General features: G+C 39.6%; 1 protein-coding gene across 7 annotated transcripts in view; it reads left to right on the forward strand.

Moving 5' to 3' along the window:
• The window catches only part of LOC120544409 (spectrin beta chain, non-erythrocytic 1), a 49,886-nt gene that overhangs the window by 21,058 nt on the left and 16,325 nt on the right, over window positions 1-12,503 (forward strand). For 5 of the 7 annotated variants that reach the window (XM_039778116.1, XM_039778117.1, XM_039778119.1 and 2 more), the window contains 4 exons: window positions 10,512-10,663; window positions 10,930-11,103; window positions 11,459-11,550; window positions 11,696-11,776. In XM_039778116.1, the coding sequence (XP_039634050.1) occupies window positions 10,512-10,663; window positions 10,930-11,103; window positions 11,459-11,550; window positions 11,696-11,776 (499 nt within the window). Of the gene's footprint in view, window positions 1-1,628; window positions 1,718-10,511; window positions 10,664-10,929; window positions 11,104-11,458; window positions 11,551-11,695; window positions 11,777-12,503 lie in introns of all 7 variants that reach the window. The other 2 variants (XM_039778122.1, XM_039778121.1) reach the window with 1 other exon arrangement.

Raw genomic sequence — 12,503 nt, forward strand, 5'->3', positions numbered from 1 at the left:
GCATTTATCTGACCTTAATGCGGTTTGTGCAAGGTCACTGGTCCCCAACTTTTATTTTTGGGCTAAGATTTTATCTCAAACCATACATTTGATTTCTATGTGAAGATTTTAACATCTTACTGGGGGACTTGTAGAGAAATAAAACCTATCGTAGGCATTTTTACTGGCTGAAATTGGTAAAGGATGATTTTCAGGACCTATACCAGTCAAAAGCACTGAACACATCTAGCATTACCTCACTCAGTGGTGAATGATAAGTAACTAAATAACTATGGCCAAGGTAGACGGTTTAATGGAACACTGGGCCACATGGTTAAATTGAAGTGAGAGGAAAAATCTTAATCTTTGTGCCATGGAACAATCTTTGACAGATGGAGGGACAGTTTTTTTTTTTTTTTTTTTTTTTTTTTTTAATAGCTTTTTGTTTTTTCACCCACCCTCACATTATACATTAACCCATAAAATCATTCATGACTAATTAAGAGAATACAGTTTATTTCGAACCTTTGCATTTTCTAGTAGCCCAAATCGCACTATGCACATTATATTACGCAATCTTACACCTCATGTTTGTAAAATGCAATAGAAATATTCCTTGTAATAGTTCATATTGCCTAAAACTTTATTACTGTCTGTTACGTTAGACTACAGGATCACAGTTCTGGCTACCTGCACCCTCTTAGTCAACTGCTCTGGACTTTAGTTTGGACTGTCACTGAGCAGATATTAGCAGTGCAAATAGACACTGCTTTGACACAGGTAGAAGTTTAAAACACACTTGCAAACATAGAAAAAAGTGTCCAAACGTAGTCTGCAGCTCTTACGGTTTTTGTACTGAATTGACTGATTTCACACTGTAGTGTCTAGTTGTGTACTGTCAATTCTACCAACTTCTACCAAATTACCTGAGGAAAAAAGGACTGTAGAGAAACATTTTAAAGCTCTACGGGAGCATTTAAATGAGAACATTTAGACCTAGACTCTAGATTTTTTAAGACCCCGCGGAAACCATGTAAAAAGCATCCTGGGACTAGAAATAAATATATTCTTATTTGAATTTCACAGAAATTCAAATAAGAATATATTTATTTCTAGACGGTCTGTAACGTCAAATTGCAACAGAGAAGTGACCAAGGCTAGTTTGTTCTTTTTTAGTGAATGCTTAGCTGTCTAGATCAGAAGCATTTTTGTTCTCATACTTTATTTAATAATCTGAATTGATATCGAAAGAGATCAATGTCAAGTTTTGGGTCAAGTTTCAAGTCTAGTGGCGCACTATGAATTGAATGTTGTAACTTAATATTTTTAACACTCCTAGTGAAAGCTCTGACTCTAGTGGCCTCCAGCTGTAACTCAGAGTCACATTACCTTGGTGAGGGTTTACCATATGTAAACATACAAAATACCTTTTTTGTTTGTACAGTTTTACCAATATTGACAGTTTCCTACTTGGAAGGGTAACAAGACAGTGCTGTGTTGGAGGCTTTAGGGCAATTATCTTGTTGACATTTCACACCCTTTTTGTGTCCAGATGTTATGGCTGAGAGGTACCTGTTTCTGTCTCTTTTCTCATGGGATTGGCCTTGGCCGGTCCCCTCCTCCCCTATCTTCCCCATTATCACCCGCAGCTGCAGATGGCACAGAGGGGCATGACCTGAAGGGCATGTGCAGTGCCTTCACTGCCTTCAGAAAGTGAAAGAGGACAAAACTGTGAGAGGTCTCTATTTTATTCACCCTGTCAGTTTTTGTCATTGTAAGAATACACCTGTTAGAATTGGGCAAAAAACATTGTCTTTCTATACTGCAAACTGTTAAAAGTGTAAAAAGAAGCCCTACTTTCAAAGTCTTAAAGGAAAGGCAGTTCCGCTTATCAAGAAATGTCAAAGCATATGCATCTGTAAGTTCCATTTTGCTCACATTGTTTTGCACACACATGCTAACACAATTGCCCGTGTTCACAGATTGGCTTATTTATTATCATAAATAATTGGTCTGATGATATGCAGGGATGCTTACTTAAACATCTGTGGGTAAAACTGAGTGTAGATTTTCAATTTCCTACAGAATAATGTAAAGTAGGAGTGAAATAATATTTGCTCAATGAGTTTTTGTTTTTTTTTGTTTCTAGGTTGTTGCAGACTTAGTAATACTGTGTTCATATAACTGGTGACTTTGAATGTGTAGTAGATATTGTAACCTATATTTGAAATGATACACAAGGATAAACACGATGGTTGCTCTCTAGAACTCACAGAATGTAGTTTTAAGTACTGTGTACATCATGTATGACTTTTCCCCCTGTTGCTGAAACATTATTTACAAATACCAACTCCTCCTACAACTACTCTAAGATGGTTTGTCCTCATTGTTTGCATTGTTCATGGCATCCATTTAGTAGTACACAAAGCCATAGTCGACTCTTAGCTCAAATCACCCACTGGTGTCAAGACAGAATGGTAACAATTTATCAGAAAACGTTTGACTATCTGAGGTTTTTTTCTCACTACTGTATGTGATAAATACTTCATGAAGACAAATAACAGACTCACATTCAGGCTGTAAGGTCGTCCGCTAATAAGTGCCTTGGGTCTACTCTGTAATCTCAGACAGCAAAACAGTTGGAAGCTGATGGTTGAGAAATGGCTTCTTAAGCCTTAGTTTTTCGTTTCAGTTACGGAGTATAAGAATGTAAAGCGCTTGTGCTTTATATATTAAGTTTATTATTACTAAACATATGTCAAACTTGGCAGATATAAAGTGCCAAACTACAAAGTCCGTGAGTGCATACATACTCTAGACATGCGTACATACTCGCATAGGTTTTTGTTCTAGCCAAGTAAGAGCAGAGCTGAAAGCGAGAGAAAGGTCAGATTCTCAGTGATGAGAACCTCTCTCTGCAGCCTTTGGCACCATACCATAATCTTGTCTGTGGGAATGTCCATGAGAAGGTCATTAAAGAAGATTAAAGCAGACCGATTGATGGAAGCAGTTTGCTCATTGTTTCTGTGGGCAGGGTGACCAGATGCACTCATTACACAAGCTCTGTGTGGGTGAGAGACCGGATGTCAAGAGTTTAAGAAGTCAAGGGCATTTCAACCCAGCTAGAAACCAGGAATGGCTAGGGAGGAAAGCATGACCTGGGCAGGACATAAACAAGGTGAAATTGTTGGCAGCACTTAAGGATTATTAGTCTGTGCTGAGTCCAGAACTATTGCATTTTCTTAAACTCTTCCGAAAGCTTCCTATATGTTTGGGAGTCAGGAAATAATCTTACAGTAGTCTAGTGTGTTTGACTGTGAATGCTTAGGTAAATGAAAACTGGACAAAATCTGCTGTATGAATTTGTTATTGTTTGAAGTGCTTACTATGGTAAGCTATTTTCCAAGCAGTTCCAGGATAGTGGCTGCATGTGCATTTGCAGTTTTTCCTTTTATAGATGTGTTGGCCAAGCGATTTATTGTTCATGTTGTGTCAGTCTCAATTTTATCACCAAATATAATCTTAGCCTCTATGAGCCACACAGACAGGATTATGTCTGGCGGCATATTTGCTCAGATTACCTGAAGATAATCATCGTTATCAACTGCCAAAGTTTGTTTGGGGGTTAAATAGGAAAGCAGCAGCAAGCTAAACCCCAGTACCTTCAACAGTAAAGGGGACACTGGGTCCCACTCTACTCCCCCCGCCTTGACATTTACTTAAAGCTTACTACCAGAAAATAACATGTTCAAAGTGACTGGACATGCCCAAATATGCTTTTGAAACATTCAATGATGCCTCTAAAAACTAGTTCTGATCTGCCATTAGTAAACAATGGTGAAAACATGCCATAGAAAATTCTAATTGCTTGTTTTTCTATATTGCACAAAAACAGGCTCAAGAAAGACCGGTAGAGAGCTCCAGGATAGTCAGAGGAGTTTTAAAACGGTTTTGAATTTCTGTGAAATTCAAATAAGAATATATTTATTTCTAGTCCCAGGATGCTTTTTACATGGTTTCCGCGGGGTCTTAAAAAATCTAGAGTCTAGGTCTAAATGTTCTCATTGAAATGCTCCCGTAGAGCTTTAAAATGTTTTTATTTATTTATTCCGTGGTGTTGTAGTTCTTTCTTTACCTACTCTAAATATAATTTGCTGCATTACGACTACAAATGAGAGCAACATGCAACTTATGTTGCAACCAAGTGCAAGGCTGCGGAGTCTCTTTCGGAACGGATTTAATTCTTTAGCTATGGGGGAGTGCAAGTTTAGCGATGTTTCCAGACTCTGACTGTAGGTCTTAAATTTAATTTATAATAGTCTTAAAAAGGACTTTAAAAGTCTTAAATTTGACTTGGTGAAACCTACACAAACCCTGTTTTTAGGCACATACTGTACAATAATTTAGTGGTAGAGTCCAGTTTTAACATTTTAACGTTTTTATTATAGAAAAAACTGTATAGCCTACTTTATAGGGGTTCATATAATAGTCAGAGCAGCAACCAATGTTTAGGATTCAGCTTAGGTCAGGTTGCATTTTTCGTGTGGGCGAACTATTACTTTAAAATGTTTCAAGGCTGGTATGGAAAGTCATTGTGGGAAGTTTTTGTCAAAAAAAGCTAAGATTAAGTAAGTACTTGCTCATATTTTCCCTTTAGTCTATCTTGTCCTTTTTATTGTGGAATTGTGTAACAATGTTGGCAGGCTCTGCAGGTATTTTGCATCACGTAAAACTTCTGACAACATACAGGAGGCCTTGTCTTGGTTTCTTTTTTCACCTTCAGCCATCAGGGTACTCTGTTTAAAGGGGTGATAGAATGCAAAACCGATTTTACCCTGTCATAGTTGAATAACGACAGTTCGGTGGGTAAATAGGACATACATAGAAGCTCAAAGTCCCACTGACACCCCTTTACTATGAAAATCTCATATTTTGAAACTGCCGCTGAAAACGGGCGAATCCCAACAAAGCTGAGTTGCTTACGCAAGCGTCTCAAAATCCGGAACCTTAAGAGAACAGTCACGCCCCAACATTTACATAGGCTACACAACTGACCTGAGATCAGTTAGTCTTCTGAATCTAGCTAGGTCACGCAGATCTCTGCTATTCCATTACAAAATTCACTTCTGAAACTTTTTTATGCGAGAAATCAACCATATAAAGCTCAAATATGGGCCGCTTTACGAAAAAGGATGGCTAATTGCAAATTTTCTCCGACTGTGTGCCGGAGTTTAGTGCCGGTGTTGGTGCTGCCTGGGTTGCTACATCGCCGCCCTGACCGCAGTGTCAGCGAGCTTGTTACGCCCGCAATCTTTTACCGCAGCCCGCAGGTTCCAGTTAATCTTATAATGGGTATGTGTGTTGAGTTATTTAAACAAACAATCGGGGAAATAAAGCCTCTTGTCCGCGAGTCTCATTGATAGAGCCGCGGTGAGATGGAGTCCATCAATGAGAGCTAGCTAGCCTCCTCCTAACTCTGACATTCACAAAAATACATTCAATTGATATCCGAAATCGGACAAGTGTTAGCTAAGCTTTGTAAGACCTTGAGGAACCTGTAATATTCATGCCGTAACGGAAATTCAAACTGTAAATATACTTTAGTTATGCGAAGTGAGCAAGCGCGCATATTTCCCCATTGTAATGAATGGGACATATAGCAAGCAGCTGCTGGTCCTACAAAGACGCCTTGCGTTCATAAAAATGCCTTAAAATCAAATCGGACACAATGGTTAGCTTTATAAGACATTGGGGAATGATGTATAAGTGGCGTGACGAAATTCAAACTGTAAATATAATTTAGTTATGGCGACAGTGTAGCTAGCTAGCTGCGATATTTCCCCATTGTAATGAATGGGACATATAGCAAGCAGCTGCTGGTCCTACAAAGACGCCTCGCGTTCATAAAAATGCCTTAAAATCAAATCGGACACAACGGTTAGCTTTATAAGACATTGGGTAATGATGTTATATAAGTGCGGGGACGAAATTCAAACTGTAAATATAATTTAGTTATGGCGACAGTGTAGCTAGCTAGCTGCGGTATTTCCCCATTGTAATGAATGGGACATATAGCAAGCAGCTGCTGGTCCTACAAAGACGCCTCACGTTCATAAAAATGCCTTAAAATCAAATCGGACACAACTGTTAGCTTTATAAGACATTGGGGAATGATGTATAAGTGGCGTGACGAAATTCAAACTGTAAATATAATTTAGTTATGGCGACAGTGTAGCTAGCTAGCTGCGGTATTTCCCCATTGTAATGAATGGGACATATAGCAAGCAGCTGCTGGTCTAACAAAGACGCCTCGCGTTCATAAAAATGCCTTAAAATCAAATCGGACACAATGGTTAGCTTTATAAGACATTGGGGAATGATGTTGTATAAGTGGCGTGACGAAATTCAAACTGTAAATATAATTTAGTTATGGCGACAGTGTAGCTAGCTAGCTGCGGTATTTCCCCATTGTAATGAATGGGACATATTGCAAGCAGCTGCTCGTCCTACAAAGACGCCTCACGTTCATAAAAATGCCTTAAAATCAAAGTGGCGGACGAAATTCAAACCGTAAATATATTATAGTTATGCCGGCAGCTGGCCGCGGAGCCCCGTAGTGCAGTATCCACAAAGGGTGACTTTGCCCTGGGTATGGAGCACAGCAGGCTGCCGCTTTCTCGTCAGACTGTGTGGAGCTCCTAAAGTCCGACACGTCTTACCAAATTTCCAATTAGCCATCAAATTTTCTAAAACGGCCCATATTTCAGCTTTATATAGTTGATTTCTCGCTTAAAAAAGTCTCAGAAGTGAATTTGGTAATGAAACATTGCAGTGTCTGGAATATGAGATTCTGTCGCTTCTCTAATGTATGTGTATTGGGGATTCGCTCAACCAATCAGCGCGCGCTCTAATATGTGCGTATGGCAAGTCGCTCAACCAATCAGCGGCGAGCTCATCTAAATATTCATGACCATACCATATTTGGAAGAAAAGCTCTTGTTACAAATAGGGCCAAAACACAGGGATGCATAAGGGCCAATAAAATATCAACCAGGCCATTTTCAGCCCAACCAATGTTACATACCCCATTAGGAGACCATAAGGAACAGTGTGAAATACCCTATATAATCATTCTATCACCCCTTTAAAACAATTAAGCTTTCTGTTGCTGAGCATTCTTACAGGTTAGTAAAAAATAATAAACCATTTAGACGTGGATGTACACGGATCCTTACAGTTGACCTATCCTCCCATGCACTAACAACACAATCCACAAATGTCATTGTTGGAGAAAACGACTGCACCAGTTTTGCCCTTATCCACCGTAGGCACAACTGATGACAAGTTTGTTGTTGCTTGCTATAATGAGCAAACATGCCAGGCGCTGATGTCTGTGTTTGTCTGTCTTGTGTTCTTGTTCAGTAGCCTTGTTATTAGCAGCTCAGCACCAGCAGGGTTGCAGCATTTCTTCTTTAGGAACCCTGCCCACTGCCTCCTCCTCGGTGCTGGGTGCTGTTACAACATGACCAAGCCTCGGGAGGAATGTAGGCTCCTCCACTGTACCTCACCTGCCACAGTAATCCACCTCTGCTGGCTCATTGAACATCTTCAAATTGCTTGGTGGTCCTTTTTAGTAATGGAATAATCTGTTAGTGTGGTGCATGGGATAGATACGAAGAGAAACAAAGCAGGTTTAGTGAGAGTCTTGGGTTTGAAAGTTAAAATGAGAATAGGATAAAGTTGGTAAGACCCCAAAACTCCAACCAGCACATCCTTTTACAGTGTGTAGAGGACCAACCAGGTTTAAACTAAAGCAGGGTTGTTTGACCGATACTCGCTGTTTGAGTGTGATGCCATAGCACTCTCTTGTTTGTTTGATATCTTTGAGTTTAGGTAAACCAAGAAAAAGCACACATGTCCAGGAGACAAGAGGGCTGATAGCTGCGATAGCAGAGAAAAAAAACTGTTTTGGCCACAGCTCCAGCCCTCCAAATATGCCTGTGGGCCATGACTATAGTTACCTGCTTTGAATTACCATACCAGCATTGTCTTTAAATGTTATATTTCTATAACAAAAACTTGAATTATATATATTTGTGCTGAATCTGGAGATTTGAAAACACAAGAAAATGCATTGTTGAGGGCTTTTTCGTAAAATCTGGTGAGACATAATCAGTAAATGTTACTTTACTCTATGTAAAGTAACAGTTCTCAGTTAAAGTAACCGTTCTCATGCTTGCTCATGCTGCAGTCTTGTGTGAGATAGACACAAGAACAAGGTATTGTTTTAAAATTTAGATTTTATCTTGCTACTGTACTCTGCAAGAAAACTCCCAAATAGACAGTCATGGGTATTCATAATACAAGCAGCAGGTATGTGTTACTTACTAGTCGAGGAAAAACAATGACAGATATTTTCACTCTGTCCGATGCTTTTGCTTTGCTCTCCTACCACTTCCATGTCGTTCTGCTGCCCTCCGCTCTGGTACAAAGCATGGACAGCCAAACCTTAAACTGATCCTTTCTTCTCCTACCACTTCCATGTATCATTTTGCTGCCACTGACTAATATTCCACTACTGTTTCTTCTATTGCTGGTCAGTGCTCTTTGGCAGACGCTGTCAGGAGAAGAGCAACTGAAGCAAGGAAGGGCACAGTGCTTTGGCACTTCATCACTAGGGAAAAAAAACCCTCCACAGGTTACCTTTTTCATACCTGAGTTACAGTGAGGTCAAATACAGAGGTCACAGCTGTAGGGGATTGAATATTTTAATCATGTTAAAAACTTTAGCTGTGACAGTCTTTTAACTTTTGTTTCAGAAAATTAATCGCTGATTGCTTTCAATTTGCTGTTAAAGCACACCATTACGAGAAGCTATCTGTATTACTTATTTCAAAAGAGGGCCTCTCTAGTAGAGTATAAATACCAGGGATGCACCTTCAGCTCGCAACAGTTCAAGCGTTACGTTCTGTGGTATTACTCCATCCTAGAAAGCTTGCGTGAAATTTCAAAATCTGTTCTTTTATTAGCTGGCAGTTGGTAGAGTGGTTATTTGCGCAACATGCTGTTTTTGGTCACCTCATTGCTCACTCTTTTTGGAGTGTCTTAGAATTAATGTATCAAACAAGAAAGTGATAACTTAATAATACTTCATGAGCCACTAATTGCTCACGTTTTGTCATACTTCAATCAATTTAAATCACTTTTCAATCACATCTTAATAAAACAAATTAATTCTAAGAACTGTCATTAATTTACTTTTTGATTCAATCTCATGTATCCCTTTTGATTTGACTATATTCAACTTGCTTACTTTCACAATCTCCCACTGTAACATGAACTGCCTACATAGTTGCACCTTTTGGGTTCAGAAGTCTCAGCTTTGAATAGTGTTACATTTGAACGTAGTTTGGAGTTGCAAGCCTGACCTACAATACAATGTGTATTTGGTGCATTCTTTGATTAGATTATGCTGTCTTGGCTTACTTAAAATCTTGACCCAGTACCTGACCTCCTTAAGGCTACTGTCTGTCACATAAATTACATTTCTACCTTTGTTTTTTTTATGAAACACATGAAGCACATAAGACGTAGCTTTTGGGTTCCTGTTGTTACATTAAGTGTATTGTGGAAAGAAGGTGTGGTGTATTTCACCATCAAAGAGGATTTTATCATAAGGAGCTATGTGCGACAAACACTTTGAGCTTTACTATTTATGGTTTGGTTTGTTAAATGATGAATATGAAAATATGAAGTCTTTGCTATTTTGCATTGTTTTAAGAGAGCCATCCATCTTCACCACCATTATATTTAATTTCATGCTGCTGAAAGTAGGCTTTGTTTTCTTTTTACTCATTATTACAGCGCTGCTCCTCTGATCTATTTTCTGTCTGCTTCAGGTTTCTTTTGTGTGGGCTTGAATTGGGCGCAGTGCATTAAGTACAATGCTAGAATAGTGTTTTCTAAAGGCAGAAAGACCTTGTGTCCTAGAAATGAGGTCACCTTGTTAGGTGGCAGAGCAGGATTAGCTTCTTACTCCCCTGGTCCATATGTCTGAGCTGCTCTTACAGCTTAATTTATTGTGATTCTTTTTAGTCCTGCCCAGATAAAATAAACCGCAAATGTCATTGCCTTTATGTCCAATTTTGCATTGTCACTTTACTCTTCTAAACTCACATCATTCGAGTAATTAGCAATGCAGAGCAGAGCCATCAGTAAACTTTGGTCTGTGGAGTGAAAACCTCTCACTAAGCTGTCAATACAGTGATCCTAGAGACTTAATGGCATAGCTTATCTGTGAAATGAACCGCTCAAGACAAGGGCTTACATCCTTATGATTTACTGTCACCTGTCTGCTCTAGGGAGTGATCAAAGTTGTTGGTGTTTGTTTACAGCAAAATTGAGTCCTTGTAAATATTTATTTCTCTGACCGTAAAGATATTAATGCCAGTGGCATCTCAGTCAGTGGAGTCTATTGTAATCTTGGTGTATTCCAACTACAGCCCCCTCTCTCCCTGTTGTTTCCTTTGCAGATGAGCGTGAAGCAGTACAGAAGAAGACCTTCACCAAATGGGTTAACTCTCATTTAGGCCGAGTGACCTGCCGCATTGGTGACTTGTACACCGACCTACGCGATGGCCGCATGCTCATCCGCCTTCTGGAAGTGCTCTCAGGAGAACAGCTGGTCAGTATCGCACAGAAGAAACCACCGCTCTCTGTCCTAGCCCTGACCCAGCCCTCAGCATGACCCTTACCCTGCACCACAAGTCAGGAGGAAAGAGAAATCATGTGCTCTTTCTTCTTTCTTTTAGTGTGATTTACTTCTCCTCCTGCTTCTACTTCTTTTGCTCTTTTTGAAATCCTACCGTCCTGTCCTTCTCATATGTTGTGATCACTTTTATTCAATAATTTCAACTGAGGTCTTCTGTTTTTTTCTTCTGCTCCCCACAGCCAAAGCCCACTAAGGGCCGCATGCGTATCCACTGCCTGGAAAATGTTGATAAAGCCCTGCAGTTTCTCAAGGAGCAAAAGGTCCATCTAGAAAACATGGGCTCACATGACATTGTGGATGGGAATCACCGTCTTACCCTGGGTCTCATCTGGACCATCATCCTTCGCTTCCAGGTAACGTATAGAGTAGTTTGTGAAGATCTGCCCATTCCCTTCTTAGTGCATTTGTCACAATGCTTAACCCCTTTCAAACAGCGAGTTTGGCTGTGGGACATCAGGTCTCTGCATGTAGCTTAGCCAGTCCTCAGGTAAACTCACAAAAATGATAATGCTGCTGCGATGAGATTTACGAGGTATTTCTTTATCATGAACTTAATGTCATTACTTGTAAAATTTGAACCTCTCTCGAAATTTGGTACAATGTTCGAACAGATACTAGATCAGGCTAAAAATATTGCGAGGTCTAATAATCTAGGCATTTTGTGAAGTTATGTGGGCACAGTCATAACTAAATGAATGCTGCTGACAGATCCAGGACATCAGTGTGGAGACGGCGGACAACAAGGAGAAGAAATCAGCCAAAGATGCCCTACTGCTTTGGTGCCAAATGAAAACTGCTGGGTAAGCTTAATCACACAGGATAAATACTCTTAATGTTAAAGATATATTTGAGTATTTGTGCTATTCGTGATTTTACGCACGTGGTTACTGATGAATTATGCTGTGTTGAGTTAATTATTAATGGCTTCTGATCTGGACTCTGCAGATACCCCAATGTCAACATCCACAACTTCACTACCAGCTGGAGAGATGGTCTCGCGTTCAGTGCCATCGTGCACAAACACAGGTCATTGACTTCTTCCTGTACTACAATAAAACTGGTCCCTGTTAGGCATACTTTTCTTCAAAGTGTGGATTTCAGATAGTCATCATGCAAATAAAAAATGTGTCCAGTATCTTTACCCCCTCTTTTATCTTTCTTTACTTAATGAGGAGCACCTGTCACAGTGCCATCACACTTCTCAGGGGTGTTTTTATCCCCTTTTCTATTTAGGTCTCCTCATACTCCTCCCATCCTTTAAACAGTCTCAAGTATGGCTAAAAGGATGAAAATAAAATAGGGAGTAAGATGACCTAGATCACAGAAATAATGACCCACTTATTTTCTATAAAGAGCTATGGTTGATAACTCACTTGCACACCCTGCTGTTCATTACAGTGAATGCCTAAGGTGATACTTGATACATGAATGCAAACATTGCTTGGGATATTCACGTAAACCATGACGCTGACATTTACATGATCAGGCCCATTTTCAAACTAAAGAAGAGACACCAAAGCAGGCAGTTATCGTATGCAAATCATTTGTTCCCTTTCCATTGTTAAAGTACCTGCAACGTTGAACGTTTTATGTCTTTTTATAAATTAAGAACAAGCTGGAGTAAAAGGTTTCATGACCACTGTACAACTCTAAACTCTGGACATGGTCAGTGAACCTCAATGAGAAAATAGCCATTTTTGTCCTCATTTCCCATATTTTTGGAATGGCAATTCATGCTTATTGGTCATTAAAG

The sequence above is a fragment of the Perca fluviatilis genome, chromosome 16 (genome assembly GCF_010015445.1).
Source record: "Perca fluviatilis chromosome 16, GENO_Pfluv_1.0, whole genome shotgun sequence".
NCBI classification, from domain to species: Eukaryota; Metazoa; Chordata; class Actinopteri; order Perciformes; family Percidae; genus Perca; species Perca fluviatilis.